The sequence below is a fragment of the Aythya ferina genome (genome assembly GCF_964211825.1).
Source record: "Aythya ferina genome assembly, chromosome: 1".
NCBI classification, from domain to species: Eukaryota; Metazoa; Chordata; class Aves; order Anseriformes; family Anatidae; genus Aythya; species Aythya ferina.
In genome coordinates, this window is record NC_140296.1 from 3,365,334 (window position 1) to 3,390,070 (window position 24,737).

The 24,737-nt window shown below is 45.2% G+C and overlaps 1 protein-coding gene across 1 annotated transcript in view; it reads left to right on the forward strand.

The window, feature by feature from the left end:
* MYO7A (myosin VIIA) overlaps positions 1–24,737 on the forward strand; it is a 59,155-nt gene that overhangs the window by 32,407 nt on the left and 2,011 nt on the right. The window contains exons 20-47 of the mRNA XM_084505632.1: positions 55–273; positions 432–539; positions 1,106–1,315; positions 1,939–2,142; positions 2,945–3,121; positions 3,673–3,762; positions 5,034–5,161; positions 6,403–6,529; positions 10,447–10,566; positions 11,317–11,490; positions 11,895–12,122; positions 13,317–13,487; positions 14,554–14,671; positions 14,960–15,086; positions 15,201–15,370; positions 15,481–15,671; positions 16,253–16,377; positions 17,211–17,371; positions 18,482–18,632; positions 18,808–18,963; positions 19,164–19,269; positions 20,086–20,199; positions 20,957–21,044; positions 21,132–21,238; positions 22,158–22,343; positions 23,066–23,182; positions 23,910–23,993; positions 24,285–24,404. Coding sequence (XP_084361758.1) covers positions 55–273; positions 432–539; positions 1,106–1,315; positions 1,939–2,142; positions 2,945–3,121; positions 3,673–3,762; positions 5,034–5,161; positions 6,403–6,529; positions 10,447–10,566; positions 11,317–11,490; positions 11,895–12,122; positions 13,317–13,487; positions 14,554–14,671; positions 14,960–15,086; positions 15,201–15,370; positions 15,481–15,671; positions 16,253–16,377; positions 17,211–17,371; positions 18,482–18,632; positions 18,808–18,963; positions 19,164–19,269; positions 20,086–20,199; positions 20,957–21,044; positions 21,132–21,238; positions 22,158–22,343; positions 23,066–23,182; positions 23,910–23,993; positions 24,285–24,404 — 4,077 coding nt within the window. The remainder of the gene's footprint in view (positions 1–54; positions 274–431; positions 540–1,105; positions 1,316–1,938; positions 2,143–2,944; positions 3,122–3,672; positions 3,763–5,033; positions 5,162–6,402; positions 6,530–10,446; positions 10,567–11,316; positions 11,491–11,894; positions 12,123–13,316; positions 13,488–14,553; positions 14,672–14,959; positions 15,087–15,200; positions 15,371–15,480; positions 15,672–16,252; positions 16,378–17,210; positions 17,372–18,481; positions 18,633–18,807; positions 18,964–19,163; positions 19,270–20,085; positions 20,200–20,956; positions 21,045–21,131; positions 21,239–22,157; positions 22,344–23,065; positions 23,183–23,909; positions 23,994–24,284; positions 24,405–24,737) is intronic.

Below are 24,737 nucleotides of genomic sequence, written 5' to 3' on the forward strand. Positions count from 1 at the left end.
CATGGGTGGTTTCAACCTTCAAGCAGGGTGGTTTCAACCTTCTCCCTTTTGCAGATGCGGATCGGCTTCCTGAGACTGCAGGCCCTCTACCGATCCCGCAAGCTCCACAAGCAGTACCACATGGCCCGCCGGCGCATCATCGAGTTTCAGGCCCGCTGCAGGGGCTACCTGGTCCGCAGGGCTTTCCGACACCGCCTCTGGGCTGTCCTCACCGTCCAGGCTTACGCCCGTGGCATGATCGCCCGAAGGCTCTACAAGCGCCTCCGAGGAGAGGTGAGTATTGAGGAGGAGAGGATGGCCATGAAATGGAAGTGGGGACAGGGGAGACAGCTCCTGCATCACGTTCTTGTGAGGTTGGTGTTTAAAAAGCACCAAAAAAAAATTCCAAAAATCAGGAAATATTTAGAAGGGTTCCTGTGTTTATTCACCAGTATCATCGGCGCCTGGAAGCAGAGAAACTTCGGCTGGCGGAAGAGGAACGACTCCGAAAGGAGATGAGTGCCAAGAAAGCCAAGGAGGAAGCAGAAAAGAAACACCAAGTACGCCAGGACTGCTCTCTCTCTGAGGCTCTGTGTCACCATTTTCCAGGGCTTGGGTTTGTTCTGTCGAGGAGGAATGCCAAAAATATCTGAGACATTTCTGGCCTGCTTGACCTATTTGTGTTTAATTCTCTAAAGACCTTTGTGTTCTAACTAGACTGAAGCTGCTCCAGAATTTCTGATCTGCTGCACAGGAATGTCAGAGATTATGGTTATTATTTGCTTCCTTTTGGTCTTGTATGAAGGCTGAAGGGGGAGCTGGCACACTGTGTAGATAATGTGTGTGTGTGTACGCATAGGTAGATGTATAAAAGGAAAAATAAAGGTGAGTGGAGTCTCTGTGCATGGACCAGAGACTCTAAACAGGCATTAAGGAAGGAGAAAACCCTACTGCTTTGTCCCGCAGTTAGGAAGCTGAGGCATAGACATGCTACTGGCTTGCTCCAAGCCACATTCCTAGCATAGTGCCCCAAGCACCGGGCTCTCTGCCTTGCAAATCCAGGCCCTGCAGAATTCAGAGCCGGCTCTTTGGAGGCAGTTCAGTCATTGCATGTGTCCCCCTCCAGGTACGCCTGGCCCAGCTGGCCCGTGAAGATGCGGAGAGAGAAGTAAAAGAAAAGGAGGAAGCACGTCGGAAGAAAGAGCTGTTAGAAAAAATGGAGAAAGCTCGCAACGAGCCAGTGAATGACTCGGATATGGTGGACAAAATGTTTGGATTCCTAGGGACGACCTCCTCCCTGCCTGGCCAGGAGGGGCAGGCACCCAACGGCTTCGAGGTACTGCAGACATACACAAGCCTGGCTATAACATGAAAGGCTTTAGGAATACATGAATTGTATTCAGGAGTTGGACTTGATGATCTTTATGGGTCCCTTCCACCTCGGGATATTCTATTCTATGATTCTATGAATTTATCAGGGTAGAATGAGGCAATCCAAAAGGGGATTTCTGAAGGCTTCCTTCAAGAATTCCTTCCTTTTTCATGTCTCCAGAAGTTTGCCATGCTGTGGTTGGGGCAGACATGCAGTCTGCAGGCTTTCTCCAGGGCTGCCGCGTGGAAGGGAGCAGTATTGCTGTAAGATCATTGAGGAGCTGTGGCCTCTGAGATATTCTGCCTTGTGGTTCATCACATTTAGCTCTTGGACACCCTTTACTCATGGTGGGAGTTGGGGCCACACTTAATGCTTCTCCTACAGATCTGGACACATTGTAGGGCAAAGGCATGTTCCACAGGATTCAGGCTTTCTTTGGGCTTCATAGTAACATTTCTTGGTTTTCCCCCCAGCTGGCTTTTCCTTTTGGGGTGGAAATCAGATAGGCAGACAAGTCAGGAGGAAGGGGAAAGAGTAGCTCAGCATCCAAAGCCATGCTGAGCACCTGACATGTCCTTTCCCACCAGGATCTTGAGCGAGCCCAGAAGGAACTGGAAAAAGAAGACCTTGATGCAGCATTGCCTCTCCCCGAGGAAGAGGAGGAAGATCTTTCAGAGTACAAATTTGCCAAGTTTGCCGCCACATATTTCCAGGGCACGACGACACACACCTACATTCGCCGGCCTCTCAAGCAGCCTCTCCTGTACCACGAGGATGAAGGAGACCAGTTGGTGAGGCAGGGGATGAAAATCCTTGAGCAGGGTGGGTTGGAGGAAGCCTGGGGAGCTCTTCACCCAAAGGGCACCAGTTTGCCTTTGGGATATGTTGATGTGGTTCAGTGGAGAACACTGCCCCCATCATGTGTCATTAAACACTGTCCCACCAGCATGCTTTGAAACAACACAGCAAGCATTAGAGGGATGTAGTGGTGAGTCCTTCTCTGTACCTTGATATTTGAGTTAAAACAATGAATAAAGTGCTTTGGGCTTAGGGCATGGATGATGCAAATTGTTACGCTAGTGCAGCTGTTATTTGGCAGCTGCAAAAGTTGTTTCTTACCTCACCAGGTGCACCAGTGCAGAGCTAGCAGAGAATAAAGGATTGTCCTATAACCAGAAGTACAAGGGCAGAAGTGCACTGAGCCCACACGGCTGTAATGAACATTACACTGGCCGTGAATTTGCCTTCTCTATGGTTCTCCTTTTCTTCAGTGGGTCAGGAGTTTTCAGTCACTGCTTCTCTGTAAGGGTGACATCTCCTAGCCAAGAAACAAGCCCCTTGTAGGTTCCACAAACACACTCTTGATGGCATGAACACATAAGCCTGAACTTGTGATCCTGGCCACCAGCCTTCCCAGCTTTTGCTCGCTCAGATGAGGAATGTGTTGCAGGCAGAATTGTGTGGGGTACAGGAAAGTGTTTTGTCTCTGTACAGGGAAACCACAGTGGTGATCCTGATGGATTCAGCATGGCTTGACCACCCCCTCCACTGCTCTGCTGTGAGCTGGTGGGGTTACAATTTATTTTCCAACAGGCAGCACTTGCTGTGTGGATCACTATCCTCCGTTTCATGGGAGACCTCCCTGAGCCGAAATATCATACAGCCATGAGTGATGGTGGTGAGAAGATACCAGTGATGACAAAAATCTATGAGACTCTTGGGAAGAAGACCTATAAGAAAGAACTGCAGGCTCTGCAGGGAGAAGGAGAGGTAAATGACATGTCTGTTAGAGATTATATTTGCATATTGGAAAGAGTTGGAAAGAAACGACTTGCAGCTGTGCTGCAGCTGATCTGGTTTTTAATTTCCTCTGCAATTATGCTACAAAGGGAGAATTGTCTGTGTGTCGGGTGTTGATCCTATACCTTCTTCACACAGGTAACTGAATGTCCCCCAACAATACAGCTGGGGAGGTGCCTTGCTGTCTTTCATGGGGCTTTGATCTCCCTTCTCCTCCCCAATGGGCAGAGAAGTACATGGGGGGAGTGCAGTGTCCTGTATCAGTCCCTCTTTTGGGGTTTTTGTGTTGATCTGCTCTGGGAGAAAACATTTAAAATGTGCCCTTAATCTTGGAGAAGGAAGTTAAGAGTTGCCAGGGGATTAAGCTGTGGAAATCCCAAAATAAAAATAAAAATAAAAATAAAAATCCCTGTTGCATCCTCAGTGCATTCTTGGGTGTCTTTGGAGGACTTCATCTTAGGACTTTACTCAGCAGGGCTTTGCATCTCACCGCATTGTACTCCATGCCTCTTGCTTTGCAGAGTACTCACATTGATGGGCACAAGAAGAACAGTGTGCGGCACAAACTGGTCTCCCTAACCCTCAAGAAGAAATCCAAACTGACGGAGGAGGTGAGAGGAGACGCTTGGCCGCCTGGCAGCACAAGTGCCGTTGGATTGTCTGCAGCCCTCTCTGACTCTCTTCTGCTTTTCCCTAGACAACATAGAACCAGCCCTCCTCTGGGTTTGGCGCTACCTGTCTCTCTGCCTGAAAGATTTAAGGAGTGTTTAAGGGGAAAGGTTGGCTTCCCATGTCTCCTTGAGTCTGCACCTCGCACCGGCCTCCCCTCGGCTCCCGTTCTCCATCCATCCAGCACCTCCCCTCCCCTCTCTCACAGCCCTCCATCCAGCTGCCGATACCTCTCACCACTTGTGATGGTCTGAATGTCACCCCTGCTTTTAGTTTCCTGCCCTCCTCTGGGGTGTAGGTAGCAGAGGTGGGGTATCCAAAAGAGCTCACCCGCACCCTGCCTCTGCCTTCTTCAGTGCAAATTTCCCTATGGGAGCAGTTAGTCCAAGCTGAGAGCTTTAGAAAATACCACCCCAAAAGACTGAGGAGCAAAAAATCCTTTGGACAGGGGTAAAAGCAAGGCAAAGATGTGAATTCAGCCTTCTTTTAGACACTGCCACGTGTCCACTTCCAGAGCAGGCACCATCTCACCTGGCTGTAGCTGCTTGACAGCATGAAGATCTCTCTGAGGTAGTCACCCTCCTTCCCTTTAGAGTCAGAGGAGAGAAACAGAAGCCAATCCATCTTATCCTAATGTGGCTCTGAATGCACTCCAGAATTTCTCATCTCTCCCCAGTGACTCTAAATGAAGAATGGGTTGACTAGCTGAGACAGAGAGCTGGTAGGTGGATGAATGCCAACCCTGTCTGCACAAAAAGCACCATGCTTATGTGCTCTTGGCTGCATCATTAGCACGGGGAGGGGGTCCATTTTGTTAGTGTTTTAAGATTTTTTTTAATAAGATGGAGTTGAAAGGACAGGCCATCCTTGGCAATAAGCTGGGGTTGTTCCAATGACCCTTGGTGGCCCTCTCCCAACTGTGGGTCCAGGCCAGTGCTGAATTACAAGGGTACCACTGCAGAAAACCTGGGCAGAGATCAAGCAGGGGGGAGTGTGACTAGGCAGAACCATTTGCAGCTTCACCAGAATGCAATTAAAGCCAACAAAGCCACAACCTCCCATCACTGGTAATGTGCTAGACTGAAGAACTTCTGTGATTCCTCCACCTGGCAGGTGGAGGAGTCCTCCTTGGGGGAGCACACCACACCTGGGGTGGGGTGGGGGGCCGTAGCAGCTGGCTGTACTAAATGAGAGCAATGTGTCTGGTTGGCAGGTGACAAAGAGACTTCATGACGGGGAGTCCACGCTCCAAGGTAATAGCATGCTCGAAGACCGGCCCACTTCCAACCTGGAGAAGCTCCATTTCATTATTGGTAATGGCATCCTCAGGCCAGCATTAAGGTTAGAAATCAGGACAAAGGCATAAACATGCCGTTCGTTTTGTTCCTTCTTCATTGAGCTATTCTCGTCCAATTGATGTTAATGGTGTGTGCAGCTCTGCAAAGCTCTCATTTTCCTGGTTGTGTTTTATGACGTGGGCTGGGCTGGGTCACGTTCCTTAGTGTTCATCTCAGGCCTGATTAAAAGACCACACAGAGGGATTCAAAGGCTTCTGAAAGTGCTAGTAGCTACTGGATTGGTTTATTAAGGCTCACTCTTGCTGTTCACCACCCTTTGTTTTCAGTTTCACCACTTAGACCTCTTTTGTTCCTATGAATATTTTAATGGCACAGAAGTGAAAAACTCAAATTTATTCCAGTTGTTAAATTGAGCATTTGAAAATTAACAAGTACCAAATTAAGGATGACTGCATATCTTTAGTTTAGCCTATTTATGTGTGTGTGTTTTAATGCAATCCATTTCATTTTATCTTCCCACTTCACCAGGAAGCCTTACATTTCTACGTAAAGTCTGCTCTGCGGGCAGTCCTAGTAGCTTACTTGTGGGCTTTTCCATGGGGTTTGTCAACATAACAGGCTGGCTGACTAGTTTTTGCTGCCTCATATATAGATGAGGAAGTACTGTTATCTCTCATTTTGCATGTGGATAATAAAGTTTAAAGTCAAAAGTGGATGATTCCCAAATTGAGATACCCATCAATGTATCAGAGAACGTCTGTTTATACATAAGAGCTGGACAAACCTTGACCTCTGCTGGAGTTTTTATTTCCCAACACTTCCACAAAGCAAGTTCAGGTGTCTTAAGAGTAACAGCCAGCAAATGAGGACTCCAGGCTGGTGGCCCTCTATGAAAGTCAGTTTAGGAGACTCACTTGATATCACTGGGAAACCTTCCATCTTTGTAAGATAGACTCCATTTTCCAGAGGTGACATTCAGAGACTTGAACCTTGCCCCTGCCTTTTATTCCTCTTTTCTCTAAGAAGTGTTAGTCAGCTGTGGAAAATCTTATCTGAAGCACAGGGAAAATTCAGTTGACATTACAGAACTGGTGAAGGATGGCATTTTAGAGACAGTGCAATGACCAGAGTGACCATTAGAATGACCAGATAGTTAAATTGATATCCTTGCAATTCCAAAAGGAACCTGTAAGTATCACATGCAGAGAGGGTCTGGCTCTGTCTGCTCATATGGGAAAACACCACCTTGTCAACTCTAATGTTTTATCTTTATTCTTATTGCAGGGATGAAATCTACTGTCAAATATGCAAACAGCTGACCCAGAACCCATCCAAAAGTAGCCATGCCAGGGGTTGGATCCTGATGTCTCTCTGTGTGGGATGTTTTGCTCCTTCTGAGAAGTTTGTAAAGGTAAAATGTAGATGATATTTATCTCAGGTACTACCTGCTGATACATTTTCTTTTCCATCCTTGCAACCAGCTTTTCTCTTGGGTTTGACAGTGAAAAGCATCCTGGTCTTCAGCTCTGTCAGGAATGACGATGATATAAAGTCCCTAATCAGGAAGAAAAATGTGTATGATCCCAAGATCAATGTCTAAAGTTAGTCAGATGAATTACTCCTAAGAAATTACTCTTTCTTTCCAGTGACTCTACAGGGAGAGTAGACAACAAATTCAGATGATGCCTCCTGCATTCTAGATGAACAAAATTGATTAGGTGACTTCTCCTCAGAAACTGGATTATCAGAGGTCACAAGTGGAATTTGTACACCTAGAACACCTACATTTCTCCCATTTCTCACATCCAAAGGTCTATGCATTCAGTCAAGCTTCTTTTGACTGTGCCAGTATAACCTTAGGCATGTCCTTTAATTTGTCAAGGAACAGTACTATGTGGCAAATCAGAAATACAACTTAACATAAAAAATTGCACATAGAAAAGGGGTGGTTTAACTTACCTCAAGGTATGTTTGCATAGCTTTCTGTATACTACAACTTGCCCCACAATGTGTCATACTGAAATCATCTAATTCTTTAAACAGACACACAGGAGATGAAATAGATGCTAAGGGGAGACCTCATTGCTCTATACAGCTACCTGAAAGAAGGTTGTAGTGAGGTAGGCATTGGTCTCTTTTCTCAGGTGACAAGAGATCAGACACAAGGAAACAGCCTCAAGTTGCACCAGGGCAGGTTTAGGTCAGATATCAGGAAGAATTTCTTAATGGAAAGAATAGTTAGGCATTGGAACTGGCTGCCCAGGATAGTGGTGGAGTCACCATCCCTGGAGGTATTTAAGAGATGTGTGGATGTGGTGCTTAGGGACATGGTTTAGAGGTGGACTTGGTAGTGTTGAGTGCTGGTTGGAACTGATGATCTTCAGGGTCTTTTCCTCCTGACTGATTCTATGATTCTCTCATTCTATGCAATGTATCTTCAGAAGCAGTGTGGATCATCTGGACTGAAGTCAGTGGGAGATAAGTGGCTTAGCACCATTGAAAATATTTTTTTTTCTTAAGGATTTTCTTTTTTTTCTTGGGCAAAGTCCATGTTTTGTTCCTAGATTTGAACAGCCTGCCTTCCAAATGATTTATACACCTCAAGTCTGATGAACACCCACAGGGCCGCTCAAGTTAATCCCATGACTAAGAGTTTGGCTGGTTCAGGGCAAAGGGCTCAGCTCTTTGTCTTCGCTTTGCCATGACATGACAAGACTTCCTTTGTCCCCCTCAGATCTTTGAATGTTGGAGCCTGGACCAGCTCCCGGGCCTGCTGGAGATAAAGGTGTTCCATTAGTTTCCATAGATATCAGATCAGCTCCTCAGGACTGAAAAAGCCAAAGCCAAGAATAGAAATCCCTTCTTCATCCCCAGGCCCTGCCAGTATGAAATCTAATAACAGAGATAAATCACTGGCAAAGTGGCAGAAAATGAAATTATGTCTGGAAATGAGATCTGAGAAAGTATGTCACAGGAGATTGTGTGAATTTAAATCTTTAATAATGGAAAATTATTTTAGGTGAGTGAAGCACTTCTCTGAAATAATTTATGAGCAGCTTTGAAGCCTCAGGCATGTACCTCTGCCCAAAGTCCTCGTCCGTGCTGAAATACATGGCAATATTCCCAAAAGCTTTGGGGAAGGTTTTGCTAATTGTACTCTTATTCATCTTGGGTAGAAGATCAGCCCTTTTTTGCACTTTGGGCTGCTGGGGACAAAAGGGAGTATTCATACCATCTAATTTCAGACACTTGCCTCCTTTTTATACTATGTGGAGAGAGAGGGCTTTTTTACAGGACAATTCTGAGACCATAAACCAGGGTCTCACTCTGAATCTCCTACCAAGAGAGTTTCTGTTCTCATGGGCAGCCTGTGGTGACCGAGGCTCCTTGAGTATGCATGTGAACACCCCCTGCAGCCACACACGCTGTGGTTTGCCTTTCCAGGCTCCAGTTCTGCAAACAGCAACACATAGGCAGTGACCTGGGCCATGTCTTGGAGCTCCTCTGAAGCCTCTGCATCAATCCAGAGGGACACCAGTGATACCTTCCACCTTAAGATGTTATGTTTCAAAATAAAACTTTCTCCCAATGAAATGTTGGTTCTGCCTCCCAACAGCATACTTTTTTTGTTTTGTAAAAAGCAGAGGAATAGTCAAAAAAATTCTGATGTTCAGTAAATGCTTCATTTCAAAGCTACATTAGCCCAGGCCACCTAGTTCAGCTTGTTATGGACTGGGAGACAAACACCATGTCAACATTAGACCTTACTATCATGCTTTTAATCTATCAGTACCCTTTTAAAGGAGTTAGTAGTTGGCCAAATTCTGATTTACCACAAGTTTACTGACTGCTGCTTTAACCTTGCTAAGCTACAGCTGAATGATGACAGCCAGGCATTATCAGCCAGTTAAGAAAAGATGTTTTGTTAACCTCACCTATTTTCTAATTAATGCCTGAATCTTTTAGTAGCAGTTGTCCACTGTTTTAATAGAAGAAAAAGCATATAAAGGTAAATATCTGTTAGCATTTATTTCTATAGTCTGCCATGCAATGGAAATGTACTGTGGATGTTGTACCAGATTCCTGGTTACATTTTTCCCAATCCTTTTATTTTGGGTTTAACTTTAATAACAGCTGTAGTTTAATGAGGCAGGTTTACATATGCTTTTCTGTTCCTAAATATGAAGGTCATGCTTTGGATCCTATTAGAAACCTTCACCATCTGCTAAGCATGGGTCAATACACATTCTCTCTCATATACTCTTGTTCTTTGTACCTTTTTTTTAATTAATAATGGACTTTGGTGGGAAGGTTCCACCCCCAAAAATATATATACAAAAATATATAAAAATACAAGCATTATTAGCAGAATAATTAAAACTACACTTTTACACAGCATTGACTGCTTGCAATCATTTGCAACAGCTCCTACCCATATAGCCTGCTTCTTTTACCTAGCTATTTAAGAGTATCTCTGTAAGTTATGATTGATGGAGATGTCTGTTTCTCTACTGATATTATTTATAGAGTGTCAGTGTTATAAAGGAGAGTCTGTGCTACCCAAGGAACAGCTGTGTTATCATTCAGAGAGCTATAAAGTTTCTCTAAAAGATATGATTTACAGAACTCTTAGTCTTAGCTACATGTTTGGCCAATGTATTTACGTAATATTTTTGAGTGTCTCTCTCGTATTGTAGAAGTCACTGGATTTAACTTTCTGTACAACAATGTGATTGTATTTTTAACATATGGTGAAGTGCTTCAAATTCTTGTTTAGAGTCTTTTAAAATACAGTTAAAAATCTGACTAAGGAAACATCTGTTTAATGTAATTGTGAAGTATCTTTTCAATTGGCAGATTAGTGTTCTGACTGACATTGGCTTACAGTTTTCCTGATCATTATTTATAGCATGTTTGTTTTTTGTTTTGTTTTGTTTTGTTTTTCCATTCACTCCTATCATTCTGGCCTATATTCAATAGCATTTTATGATACATCTTCAAAATACTTTCTGGAGATTGAAATCAATGGCAGCAATAGGAGAACATAAAATCTGCTGCACTGGCTTTGATCAAAGAGTTGTCTAGGCCAGTATTTTATGTCCATCGAGGCCAGAAATGCATAGTGTAAGAACAAGGCAAGGGAGCAGAGTGTCTTCCCTTCTCTCAGCTTCCAGCAATGTGGTTTAGGAAAGCCCTGAGCTTGAGTGGTATCCCTGCATTTAGCAGTCCCAGCGGGCTTTTCTCCAATAAATATTTGCTTTATAACCTTTGCAAATGTTTGGCTCCTCGAGCTGATGGTCTAACCAAAGTGTTCCCTGCTGTAAACAGTATTTAAGGAACTTCATCAACGGAGGCCCCCCTGGTTATGCTCCCTATTGTGAAGAGAGGCTGCGGAGGACGTTTGCCAACGGGACAAGGACACAGCCACCCAGCTGGCTGGAACTGCAGGTATGAGCCCCTCCATCCCCTCCCCAGGCAGCTGGGGCTCAGGGTTGGAGCCTTTTGCTATCACAAGAACCACATCTCTGGCAGGACAGAAAGCAGCGTGATAAAAAAAAAAAAAAAAAAAAGCCTATTTCTCTCCAGAATTGTCAGGTATTTCCAAAATACTGCATTCCCCTCACATGCCCCAGTGCATATTGAAGATCATGCCCTTTGCCAACATCAATACTTGTAAATTAAACGTATGTAAGAATGTTCTCGGGCACTGAGGCCAGCTGGCATTGAGCAAGCCCCCATGTATGCTAGGAATTCTTCCAGATGAAGGATGCAGGCAAAACATCTTCTAAGAATGGGCCCTGGGCATCACAGCTGCCCAAGCATGCTCAGGGACAGCTATAGTTGGAACAAGCCCAGTTTATGCAATATATACTCATTTTCTGTGCTGCTTTACTAGCATAGACAATTGTGCTTCAGTGCCCAGGAGCATTCCTGAGCATGCTTGGATTTACTAAATTAGACACTTCAATGAATGAATATATCATATACAAAAAAAGGAGATTTCCACGTGCTTCCAGTGGCTGACTATACATTATCCTGTTGAGAAGTACATTATAGAAGCATTGAAATGTAGTCAGTCAATGGGACCAGGAATTAGAAAACAGTTACCACTTGCTGGGGGGAAGACTACATAGGTAAATAGTCTAGATGGGGTTGAAATTTGCATACTTTCATAAAGTCTGGCTTTAACCCCGTTAGGCAACCAAGTCCAAGAAACCGATCATGCTGCCTGTCACGTTTATGGATGGGACAACAAAAACACTGCTGACGGACTCTGCAACGACTGCGAAAGAGCTCTGCAATTCTTTGGCCGACAAAATCAGCTTGAAGGACCGATTTGGCTTTTCGCTTTACATCGCACTTTTTGACAAGGTATGTTTTATTTTTTTGATCCTGACTAGCTCTATATAAGAAAAGGGAGGTTCCTCTTGCTGTTACACACCTTCCAGAGGGCAGAAAGAAGGACACTGCACTCTGAGCAGATGGCCAGCCAAAAGGTCAGGAAGAAACACATCTACTGTGCAGAGGCCAGCAGGATTTTCACAGTAACAGTCATACACTACAGCAGTGTTGCAGAGAGACTGTGAAATCTCCCTCCTCGGAGATATTCAGAAATTATTAACAGGAGAAGGCATGGAGCAACCTGAATCAAAGACGAGCCTGCTCTGAGCAGGAGGTTGGGCCAGAGGCTTCCAGAAGTGCCTTGGACATAGATATCTCTACGTAGAGATATCAGCCTTTAGATGAATTCCACCTTTTTCCTGTGCCCTGACTAGGTCTCTTCTCTGGGGAGCGGCAATGACCATGTGATGGATGCTGTGTCTCAGTGTGAGCAGTATGCCAAAGAGCAAGGAGCACAGGAGCGCAACGCGCCGTGGCGGCTCTTCTTCAGGAAGGAGATCTTCACCCCCTGGCACAATCCGAGTGAGGACAACGTGGCCACCAATCTCATTTACCAACAGATCGTCCGAGGGGTGAAGTTTGGGGAGTATCGGTGTGACAAGGTGAGTGTCCTCAATAGCTTCCAGTCTTGTCCAACTTATATCCTTGGCATGGCAAAGTATGCTCCACCAAAGGGGATGAGAAATCTTCCTCCATGATCACCTGCTAAGACTAGGTATTATGGTGTACACTTAGGAAACAGGAGCTGCAGGAATCAGATCCTCTTGGCTGGGAATATACCAGACTCTCCCATGTGCTACGTGAGCACCCTCTCCTGTTGACTTTTGGTGGGAGACTGAACGGCCACCTCATCCATCAGCCTCAGTTTGGAGGGTTACAGAAACCCTTTAACCCAATCAGGAATACATGGCAGGATCTTGTTTGGTGAATCCTGCTAAGCTTTAGACCTAAGACAGGCTTTTCAGAATACTCAGACCTGTGCTATGCAATATAAACACACCAATACTCCCAATATCCAATATTGAGGGACATTGGCAGCAGAACCTATGCCAAAAAAGTCTCTGTGAGCTTACAGAATTATTCCAGTGTCACTGAAATAAGCATCTCAAGAAACATCAAAATCTCTGACAGTGTCCATAACATATTTTTTTTTGCTTGTGTTCAAAATCATCCAGGTGTCAAATTGAAGATACCCCTTTTCCTCATAACCCACTTGTTCTCCTGTGGACCAGTAGATTCCAGGCACCCTGGGAACTAAAGCATCTTTTCCCATCTATATTGCATGAACTTGTTCTCTTGTTCTCTTGCTCTTCATCTCCCTGTGCTATTATTATCTCAGTGGCTCTATTATTTCATCCCAAAGTGCTTGGAATGCAGCTGAACCAAAGGAACATTTTACAGTTTTGCATTATGCACAGGTGCTTCGTTTGCTGGGCTTCTCAAGTTTCAAATTCATGGATGCACACAGTTTGCAACCACTAAACTCTATTTACCATAGCAAAATCACACACTGCTGCAGGCAACTGATGTTGCAGACATCAGAAGCAGACAGAATTTCAAGGAAAGACGGGGTAAATCATGTTCACATGCCTTGTGTGATGCTGATCACTGAACGTGTTATGGCTCAGTCATAGCTTATACTGATCAATTTCCTGAATTTTGGATATGCAATGCACCGGTGAAATGCTACTGAAAGGAAATTCTTCCCCTACAGAAGGCTCCTTGAGCTGTGGAGGATGGATGTTGTGGTGAGTGGCCTGGTAGCAGCATTGAGTTGGCTTGTTTGACTCCCACAGGAAGAAGATCTGGCAGAACTGGCTTCTCAGCAGTACTACGTGGACTACGGGTCAGAAATGGTACTGGAAAGACTTCTAAACCTAATTCCATCCTACATCCCAGACAGAGAGATCACAGCTTCGAAAACGGTGGAGAAATGGGCTCAGCTCATTATAGCTGCACATAAAAAGGTGGGACAATACATCACCTGGCAAGGGCCAAGTAGCTTCAGTAGCATCATGTGCCTTTAATCACATATCAGATGCTGTAGCTCAGCTCTTGGACTTGCCTGAAGCTAAAGCAAAGGGAAAAGGGAAGATTTTGCACTAGTCATATTCAGCATTATGTCTACTTTCAATGCAAGGTCTGACAGGAGAAGACAACCTGCAGAGATTCACTGTGAGAAGGAAAATGACGTCTCTGGGGTTTCATTCCTGATAGACAGGACTGTGGTGTTACTCTTTGCAGTACAGTGGTGTCTTGTGTCCCAGTACTGATACTTTATTGTGCCAGATGTTGTGTAAAACATCTCTGATGTCTACCTGTGACACCCTCCTACAGATTAATTAAACACCCACTTCCCATACCTCATTACCACCATGAGGGTTGGTCATGCAGGTATGAGGACTGGCACTCACTAAAAGGCAGGGGCCAGCTTCAGATTAAGACCCCTAAATGCAAGCATCTCCATGTTTGCTTGGGTCTTGCCTCCCAGTTTTGCCAGTGGAAACCCAGGGTCACAATTCAATTGACTAAACATAGGTGCTTGGGCTGTTCCTGGTCCAGAAAGGCCTGGATCTTGCAGGTCATCCACCAGCCACCTGTCAGACAGTTAGAGAAGTCTCAGGTTTCTGAAAACATCCTAAATGAAGCTAGCTGCCTGTGCTTAAGGGCTGTTGAGTATCTATTTCCAGCTAAAGGACTGCCGGCCTGAAAGTCAGGCACCCATATTAGGGAAACCCAAAGTTAGTTGAGATTAATCCCACCCAGACTTGTCACTCTAGATTCTTGCCCAGATTTGTCAAAGGCAAATTATTTCCTCAAGTGGGAACCAAATTTTTTTCTAGGACTTTGTCCAACCTATCACTTGTTCCTGTAGGATTTTGCTTGGCCCTTAACATCATCAAGATATAAATTAATATTGATTCCAAGATCTTCAGATGGCATGGATTGGATGAGTTTCAAAGTAGTTTTGCTCTCTTCCTAGATATAACTGGGTTTGTGCTTCATGTTGGTTGTGGTTTGCTTTGTTGGTAGGGAATTTATACTCAGAAGAGGACAGACCCCAAAAAAGTCAAAGAAGAGGTGGTGGATTTTGCACGTTTCAAGTGGCCTTTGCTGTTTTCTCGGTTTTATGAAGCCTTCAAATTCTCAGGTGAGTCAGTAGAGCACATCCCTGGTGCAAGGGATAGTCAAAGGCAAAAGAAGGAGTTAGGAACTTCACAGACAATAAGACCTAATGGGCCATCTATGTGGTCTGTTTTAGATACATTATTTTTTGGTGCATCCTGATTAGCAATGGCTCAGTCTATGATTCTGCCACTATTTTTCTTACTGAAAATAAATGTTTTTTTTTAACATTGCATTTTCCTTTGAAATACACACAATATTTTATATCATAAGACCCCTCCTGAACTGATTGTTTGTCTTGACTTCAATCCAGGGCCAAGCCTCCCTAAAAATGATGTGATTGTAGCTGTCAACTGGACAGGGGTGTACTTTGTGGATGAACAGGAGCAGGTTCTCTTAGAACTCTCTTTCCCAGAGATCACAGCTGTGTCAAGCAGCAGGTAAGGAAGAATAACTTTAGCTGGTGATCTTACCCTAAAGCAGTCTTTTCCCAGGCTTTGCCTCTTGAGCCCATTATGTTTCCTGTTTATATCTTCTCTAAAAACATATCCCAGAGGGGGAAAGCTGCAAGGACAGAGTTTCACCTTGGCCACCATTAAAGGAGATGAATACACTTTCACCTCCAACAATGCAGAGGATATCCGGGACCTCGTGGTGACCTTCCTTGAAGGACTAAGGAAAAGATCCAAGTATGTGGTCACTCTCCAAGACAACCCAAACCCTGGTAAGTCAGTAGTCCGATCCAGTGGCAAACATGTAGGCATATTAGTTATTCCAAAGGGATTTGGGAAAAAAATAAAAAAATAAAAATACTAATGGTTGTTTTTATTGCAGTGGGAGAAGAATCTGGGTTCCTCAGCTTCCTGAAAGGAGACCTCATAGTTCTTGACCAGGACACAGGAGAACACGTGATGAACTCGGGGTGGGCTAACGGGTTCAATGAACGGACCAAGCAGAGAGGGGATTTCCCAACAGATTCTGTCTATGTCTTGCCAACAGTCACCATGCCTCCCCTGGAGATCGTGGTGAGTTGTCTTACACACAGCAGAGCTTGATACAAAGCCCGAGGAGGTCAAAGCCTTCCTGAAGAGCTTAGATCTAGCCAGAGGCTTCCTGACAATAATGTGGAAACCAGTGTGGCAGAGAGAGGTGGCAAGTTGTCCAAGTCAGAAGTGATCTGTTCTAGTAGTGTCTCAGCCTTTCCTCTGATCTTTTCACTTTGAAGACTTATGGCTTGAAATATCCATGAACCTTGCAACACCCTCCAGCTGGCCTGATTAATTTCCACTGTATTTGGGATTAGAGGAAGCCGCTACATTCACATATGGAGCTGTAGGATCCAAAACACACTCTCCTCATTAGGAAATGATCCACATGATGGAAATGTTATTCTTTGTATTAGTGACTGAGAATGGCACAAAGAAATGACATCTGCACGGTACTTACTGCCTATTAACTGGAATTAGTGGGTTACTCTTACTCACAGATGGTCTTTTCATTTTTTATCTGCTTCCCTTCTCTGGATGCTTCAAATATGTATCAATTCAAATATATATTAATATATATATGACACATATTAGGTGACAGAGAACTTTTCATCCCACAGGCACTCGTCACGATGACCCCTGACCAACGACAAGACGTTATCAGAACCTCTCAGATGGCAATTTCAGACAGTGAAGAGAGGGTGAAGCCATACACCTTGGAGGAATTTTCCTATGATTATTTTAGGTGATTTTTTTCATCTATTTAAAAAAAAAAAAATACAGGAGTAGGAATCATCTCCAAGTAGTTTGGGAATCAGGATTTTTTCGGCTGCTGGAAAAGACTCTAAATATCTCTTTGTTTGATTCTATACAACTGCAGCTTCCAGTTTGGAACATGGTATATGGGTTATAAATTTTCCACAGACAAGGTTTTATGAGGGATTTCTTAATTGTCTCAGCAGAGGTTTAAAGGTGTGAAATTTGATGTTATGTGGGAGGCTGTGCTTAGTGGTCTAGTACTCCTTCCCAATGATGTCATACACAGGCTGATACCATGTAGGCAGCAGGTGAATTAGACAGGGACATTTTCATCTCAGCTCCAAAGCATGCACCACTGCTGAATGCAGCTTACCAGACTGATCAAAAAACTCTCGCTCCTGTTCAGAGGAGTTGGCAGTCCATGGAGACAGACCAAGTCCTGTGAGATGTCTTCACCCTGGTGGGTTCGTTCTATTGGGCAATGTTCTTTCATTGTTGCTGCCCATCTCTCTCACCACCCATTGCCATCACCCCTCCTCTTGTGGTTAGAAGTTGTGTGGTTTTTTTTTCAGTAGAAAAGGTTGTTTGGGTGCCACTGCTTGGGTAGGGTCCAAACAGGACTTTTATGAGCCCTAGGAAAGGAAAAATGACCATCTTTGGGCAGAACTAGAGATGGATACCCTCATAGTTATGGCTTCCCTCTTGGTATGAGTTCATTTGTCAGGTGTTGTGAGCAACCAGGTGAGGCACTTGTTACACAACATCCCTTTTATCCCTGTAACCTCTCCACCTTTTCTTATGCTTTGCCTTTGCCATCAGGCCACCACCCAAGCACACCCTGAGCAGGGTCATGATCACCAAGAGCCGTGGGAAGGACAAGCTGTGGTGTTACACCCGTGAGCCCATCAAACAGCCGTTGCTGAAGAAGATCCTGGGGAGCGAGGAGCTGTCCCAAGAAGCCTGCATGGCCTTCATTGATATCCTTCCACTGCCTGGGGCAGCCCTTGGGCAACAGGGGCAACAAGCAAAGGGCTGAGCAGGCTCTTCCCAAGTAAAGCCCATAGAAAGGATTCTGGTCCCTCATAAGGGCTTTGGGACCATGTCATGGACTTGGAGGTGGGTATGATCCCAAAATCTGTATTTGAACATCCTTGAGATCTGAGGGGTGTCTGTACTTCTCAATAAGCAAGGTCTTGGGAGCAAGTTACTCAGTCTTGCAGGTGCACATTGCTTAGTGGTTAACTCAACAGTTCTGCTTTGGCTTGTTTCAGCTCCCCAGGATGCATCTGCTGTAGAAGGGCACAGACCTTTATGACCATTATGTTTGCAAACTCGTCCTCATGACCTCAGGGACAGGGTTTGATGGCTGAGTATCACTTTCCTGGCAGAATAAAGACAGCATGGGAGAAAGAAGCTGAGTACAAATATAAACCCAACCTATGAGAGTCGCCTTTGTATTTTGGTGGGGTTTTGCTCTAGGATCCAGACTTTAGTTTGAACAGTTCTGTTGGTACAAACCTGGTACTGATGCTACCACTGTTACTGCTGCTACAGTTTTCCTCCTAGCAGCAAATAACAGCAGTAGTAGGAACTAAAAGGACTGGTAAAAATTAAGAACACCTGTAATTTTATCATTCTCCTTTCCATGTCAAACACATTTATTCAGAATACTGTGACCGGTTGTCCTGCAGAATAGGTACTATATGGTGAAGTGGTGAAGGTCATCGTTTGGTTTATGTTACCACAGCTCCAGTGCTGTCTGCAGAGCTCTGGCTCATGACACCAGCTGAAAATTTGGTCTTTTACAGTGGCACCACTGTATGTGATCAGGGAACACAGTAGTCACAGAGCTTTCCTGGGCCTACATCCCAACGCCAAAGTGGTTCTTTCCAAACTGAGATGATGCATGAAAAAGGGAGAGAGCTCACTGGACATCTCCTAAAGAAATTTAAAGCCTTACCACAGTGCCCCCTCCACCAAATTACAGACACGTTTGTAGTCAAATGTGGGATGTCTTTTATCACATCATCAACAGAAAGGCTTTTCCAAACCTCCCACTTAGCTGATCCTTGACTCCTGCCTCCCACCAGTGCTGAAATACATGGGTGACTACCCATCCAAAAGGACCCGCTCAGTCAATGAGCTGACAGACCAAATATTTGAAGGTGCCTTGAAAGCTGAGCCTCTGAAGGATGAAATCTACTGCCAGACCCTGAAGCAGCTTACAGACAACCACATCAAGTAAGAGTCATTGGTTTTGCTCGGCCCTAAGGCACTAGCTTCTGTTGGGCAAAGGAGGTCTGGAGTCTAAGCGTGTCTCCTCCCTTCTAGCTGAGAATCACCCACCCATGCCAGAGAACAGAGCCATGTCCATGCTGTAAGTAACTTTTTCTCTCCTGGATGTCTCCTCGTTTAGGTACAGTGAAGAGAAAGGCTGGGAGCTGCTGTGGTTGTGTACAGGCCTTTTCCCTCCAAGTAACATCCTCCTGCCCCATGTCCAGAGGTTTCTGCAGTCCCGAAAACATCACCCATTGGCAGCAGACTGCATCCAGAGACTCCAGAAAGCCCTAAGGTACAGCACCAAAAGACCTCATCATCCTGACCATGTCACAGCATCCAAATATGCATTAGAAATTACAAGTAGGAGATATTTTGGTAGTAGTTTCTGGGACAGTGAAAGCTCACAGCCTTTCTGTGCATTCAGCCAAGATGAACTAAAAGGACTTTGGGTGGAGGATGAAGCTGTGGCACTTGCCTCTCCCTGTTTTGCAGGAATGGATCCAGAAAGTACCCTCCCCATCTCGTAGAAGTGGAAGCCATTCAACACAAAACCACCCAGATTTTCCACAAGGTTTACTTTCCTGATGACACTGATGAGGTAAATGGAATAGAAGGAAACTTCATTTTTGTCAGTATGGCTGTTGATTTCCTTATTAAAATCCCAGAAAAGGCTACTGTTGTTTCTGATTCAGAAAAATTCAGCCTTCCTAGAAGAGTCTGAAACAGAGCAGTGTCAGAAAGATCCATCCTTATCTACCCTGATGAGGCAGGATAGAAGACTGGAGCTCAGGGGTCTGATTTCCTGCCATTCACTTTCTCCAGATATGGGTGCTGAGTCAGCCTTCACTGCAAATTTTGACCCCAGGAAGAGGGAAACAGGATGTTCTCAGCTCCATCCATGCCCTCAGTGGTTCACAGGCCTTGGCCATCAGTTATTTGCAGCCTCGACTGACAGATATATTCCACCAAACCATACCTAGGGACTGGGCAGGGAGCTGGCAAGCAGGAAACTAAAATTATTCCCCGTTTTGACCTGAGATGACGCAGAAATCATAATATCTGTGCTCAGGAACCTTTCATTAATCATCTTAGACATTAATAAGGCAGGTAGATAAATTGAGGCTGGGGCAGATAGGCATGTCCTTGCAGGTACTGCTCTCTCATGCTACTGATTAATCTTCCAGTGAGGCTTGCCTGCTCCTCTTTTCTGTCATGCCCTTGGGCACAACTAAATTCTTGTATTTCTAAGGGAGTTTATATGAAAAGCAGTGCACACCCACGAAGGGAAGAGGGTATTCTTCTCCAGTAGCTGTGTGTGTGCCCGTGTTTTTCTGTAACGGGGTTTTACAGATCTCCTGGGACTTCTTATAACTCTGAATATTTTTTCTATGTGACCAGTAATCCTTCTTTCTAGGCATTTGAGGTGGAGTCCAGCACAAAAGCCAAGGATTTCTGCCAGAACATCTCCAACAGGCTGCTCCTAAAGTCCTCCGAAGGCTTCAGCCTCTTCGTCAAAATCTCTGACAAGGTGAGTGGTCCACACAGATGGTGCCAAAGCACTCAGTTCTTCACAGCAATCATCCCAAAAGGCTTAAAACACAAACAGGCAAAGGTCTCCTGTGTTGAGAGCAGGTGGCTTTAGTGCCTGATGATAGCACTGTGGCAGCCTGTTGTGTCCTGCTGACTTAGGGATCCAGACAGAGCCATCCTATGTGCAGGATCTCACACTAATTGCAGCCCAGTGCATTCCTGGGTGATCCAGAGTAGTGCAAGAATCACTCTTTTTTTGCCTTTGTTGTCATTTTTGTCATTTTTTGCCCAAAGAGGTCACTGCATTGTGAATTAGGTGGAGCCAGCCTGGTCTCCTCCAGGTAGCTGCTCCTGTGATGCTGCATTGATTTGGGGCAAAGGAGATAGGATCCATCAGGAGAAAGAGGTAGAAAACCCATGTGGCTGAGATGGTGTCCTGGTTTTGGCTGGTTTATAAGGATTAAGAAAAATGTGCAAGCTTACAGCTGCCTGGGGCAACTGGAAGAAATCTACAGAGATAGTCATCAGGAAGGGAAATGAATTGCTCCAGGGAAACAGGAAGGTGCAATAAGGATTAATGGGTGGAATTAGAGCGAGGTGTTGGCAACGGCTTTCTGGCATCAGCAGTTTGTAGCACAGAAGTCTAATTGAGGCAAAGCAGTGAGCAACAACCATAGGAGATGGGACAAGAGCCAACCCTGCTTGTGGCCTCTCGCTGCTTCCTCAGCTTTTGTAACCATGTGCTGTGCCCCCAGGTCATCAGTGTGCCCGAGGGCGATTTCTTCTTTGACTTTGTGAGACACCTGACGGACTGGATAAAGAAAGCAAGACCAGCAAAAGATGGTAACAGTGACTTTTCTCCCTTTTGGGTCATGCACAGCCCTCCTTGAGCCCTTAGCTCTTAGCTCTGCTCCCTGCTTCCTTCCACAGGTATAGTGCCTTCCCTCACCTACCAAGTGTTCTTCATGAAAAAGCTGTGGACCAACACAACACCTGGAAAGGATTCGATGGCAGATTCGATCTTCCACTATTACCAGGTGCTCTGGGAACCTGAGGTAGCAGCAGAGACTTTGGGAGGAATTAGGGTGGAAAGACTGCATATGTGCAGATGCACATGAAGTTTTACCTTAAAGAGAACAAAGTCCTGCCTTGAACAGAGAGCTACGAAGAGCAGTTGGGTTGTATGGCAAGGACCAGGCTTCATGCGTGGTAGGGCAACCAGCTCAGATGGGATTTTGGACAGATATTCTTAGGCAAGTAGGAAGAAGTGGGACTCAGTAGCACTCAGCGTTAGCAGTGGGGACAAATTCACAAGGTTTTCAGCTCCTCTGTTCCTGGACATGAGCCGTGATGGTCCCAGCAGCAAGTCAAGAAGCTGCAGCTCTTCTGCACTTGTTTCTTCTGACAAAAGACACCTGCATGTCCCAAAGCTTTCTCATACATGCATGCAAATACACAGATATTCCTTATTTTCTTGCCCGGATAAAAAGCAATTGTCCCAATATGACCATATCCTCTGATGCTTTGATAGTTACATGACACATTTTCAAGCATCTTTCCATAATGGGGGAATAGACTGAAAAAAAATGAGAAGGAAAAATAAAGGGAGAAAAATCAAAAACAAAAACATATTAAATTCCAATTGTCCATTACTAGGGTTGGATTTTCGGCAACGAGGGAGGGTGAGCAAGACTGTAGGTTGACACATCTGATACCTAGCACAGGGACCACCATGTAACACGAGAATGTTTCAGGACAGAAAGGATCTTTAGACATCAAGTGTGGTCTCAGCTGAGCAGCTGCCTATCCACCACACTCGGTACAACTACTACGAGTGTTCCTAAGGCAGAGCCTCATATCCAGGAGCTGGAGACGTCCAAAAATGTGATTTAGCAGCAGAGGGTGAAGGTCTGAGGCCACCCCCTCTATTTCTGAATGTTTTTTTTCCACATACAGGAGTTACCAAAGTACCTGCGTGGCTACCACAAGTGTACACGGGAAGAGGTCCTGCAGCTGGCAGCTCTCATCTACCGGGTGAAGTTTGAGGACGACAAATCCTATTTCCCCAGCATCCCCAAGCTTCTGAAGGAGCTGGTGCCTCAGGACCTCGTCCGGCAGCTCTCTCCAGATGACTGGAAACGGGTAAAACGGCAGCTTTAGTCATAGGTCAGGCTTGGTGGGGGGAATCCCAGCATCTTGTGTGATTTGTCTGATGTTCAGTGCTGAAGTCAGGTTGCCAGAAGGAGTGACCCATGGTCCCTCTTGAGCTTTAGCAGAGCCACAACTTCTCCAACAGAACCAAGAGAAGGCATTGTACATGTGTTTAGACACACGCACACATTGCTGTGGGCTGTGTGCTGCACATTGCTGTGACTGTAGTGGTGGATGCAGTGCTGTATGGACACCTGCTAGGGGATGGTCTCATGTAAAGCTTTGTTGCTGAAGGCAGACTTCTGAGCATAAAGGCAATCCTCCCTGCTTTATACAAGGAGACCTGTGGCACAGGTACAGACAAGACTAGGCCATAATGGAATGTAGATGTCTCACTGCCAAGAAACAATCTTCTAAGTCCTTTCCATTTGCTGAGACTTAAACTTGTATCTTAAACTTGGGACTTTCTTGGCCCAACTAATACTTACTTGTTCCAAAAAAACTTGCCCTCTGAGAAGAGCTAATAGGCAGGAAGAACTGATCACAGGTTCACCATATGCTGTAGTTTGTTAATGAATCTCAGTGAAAACCCATGAAGCAATTATGGTTTCTGGTAGTATAGTCCATCTTTGTAGCATGATGCTCCTTTCCTGCAAAAACCCTTGGTTTAAGGCAAAGCAAACCTTCCAGCTCTGCTGTCCTCTCTGTTGCAGTCCATCGTGGCATACTACAACAAGCACGCAGGCAAAACGAGAGAAGAAGCCAAGCTTGCCTTCCTAAAGATTATCTTCAAGTGGCCTACATTTGGATCAGCATTCTTTGAAGTGAAGGTAAGTGAAGGCACAAGGCACACCTGCCCTGCCTGGGGGTTCCCTCGCAGCTTTGAGCCAATATCAGAAGTCCCATATCACGGAGGGGTTTCAGGTATGAGGGGTTGTCCCAGTGCCTGGACTGGAACAACGCTGATAAGACAGGGAAAGGATGTAATCTCTCCATCCGTAAGGGGCTGAGATATTCATTTATGGCTGCACTATCTTTTTACAATATTGGGGCGCATTGCAGAGCATCCACATATCTCAGTCCTCTTTGAGTCTAACCTCACAGCTTTACTGTTGAGGAGGCGAGAGCCATTCCCCGTTTTGTGAAGGCAAAGGGGAATGTAATTTTCACACACCTGCACACACCGTGAACCCAATCCAGACCATCCACCATGGCACCAAGTTCCTATCACAGGCAGGAGAGGCCAGTAGTGATGAAGTCCAAGAATTCTGGACACCTTATTGCAACATCCCATACTCAGAGACCATACAGTAAGCATGGCCTGGAAGCATGATGCTGAAATTGTTCGTGATATCCTTGAACTTAGGCACCTTAATTTCTGTCACGTTCATTAGATGGCATAGAGGATCTGAATAATATCCTGTGATTTTTCCACCCAGAGTGATTTGGCTGCCAAATGTAAATGCAAATGCTGGCAGAAGATACTGGGTGAGGAAATAGGAAAGGGGCTGGTTTAGCACGACGCTTCCCCTAACCAATTCATCTCATTTCCAACAGCAAACTACAGAGCCAAATTATCCAGAAATCCTTCTAATTGCCATCAATAAGCATGGAGTGAGCCTCATCGATCCCAAAACCAAGGTAAGCGAGACTGAGGTCTTCACCAGGTGCTCCTAAGCCAACTCCCAACCCCTTACAGAGGTCATCCCAAAGGCTGTGTTGTTCCACCAGCCACATGGACCTTCCAGTAGAGCACTCCTCCACAAGAATGGGGGACCTACAGTCTTGCACCTCACTGCTGTTCCTGTGAGGCTGTGGCATATTCTCATTTCAGCAGACATCCTTTGGTCTGCTTGAAGTGAAAGGTCCCCACAGCTCTTTATAAAAGCTGAGGCTCTCATGTGTTGAGTTTGAGTCTTGTGTTCCCACCAGGATATTCTCATCACTCACCCCTTCACCAAGATCTCCAACTGGAGCAGTGGCAACACCTACTTCCATATAACTATCGGCAACCTGGTGAGGGGAAGCAAGCTGCTCTGCGAGACATCCCTGGTAAGGAGTGTTAAAGATTTAAAGGGCACAGTTAGAACAACTCCTGGCTTTGGCAGGCCAAAACTAAAAGTCCTGCTGTGTTGTTATTAATTTGGGGCGTTCACATTATTTTTGGCCACTTGAAAATCCACTCCCCTTCCAAAGCTCCGCACATCCTTAGCCTCAGCAGCCTCCTGGGAGAGACCTTCCCTGTAAATTGTGTTTGATCCTTTGTGTCAGGGCCATATCACCCAAGAAGAATTGTGGAAAAGGGAAAAAAAAGAATAAAAATAGACCTGGAAACATATGTGTAAGTTAACGACTTGTAGCAAGTGTGTTCAACAGGCATGAGCC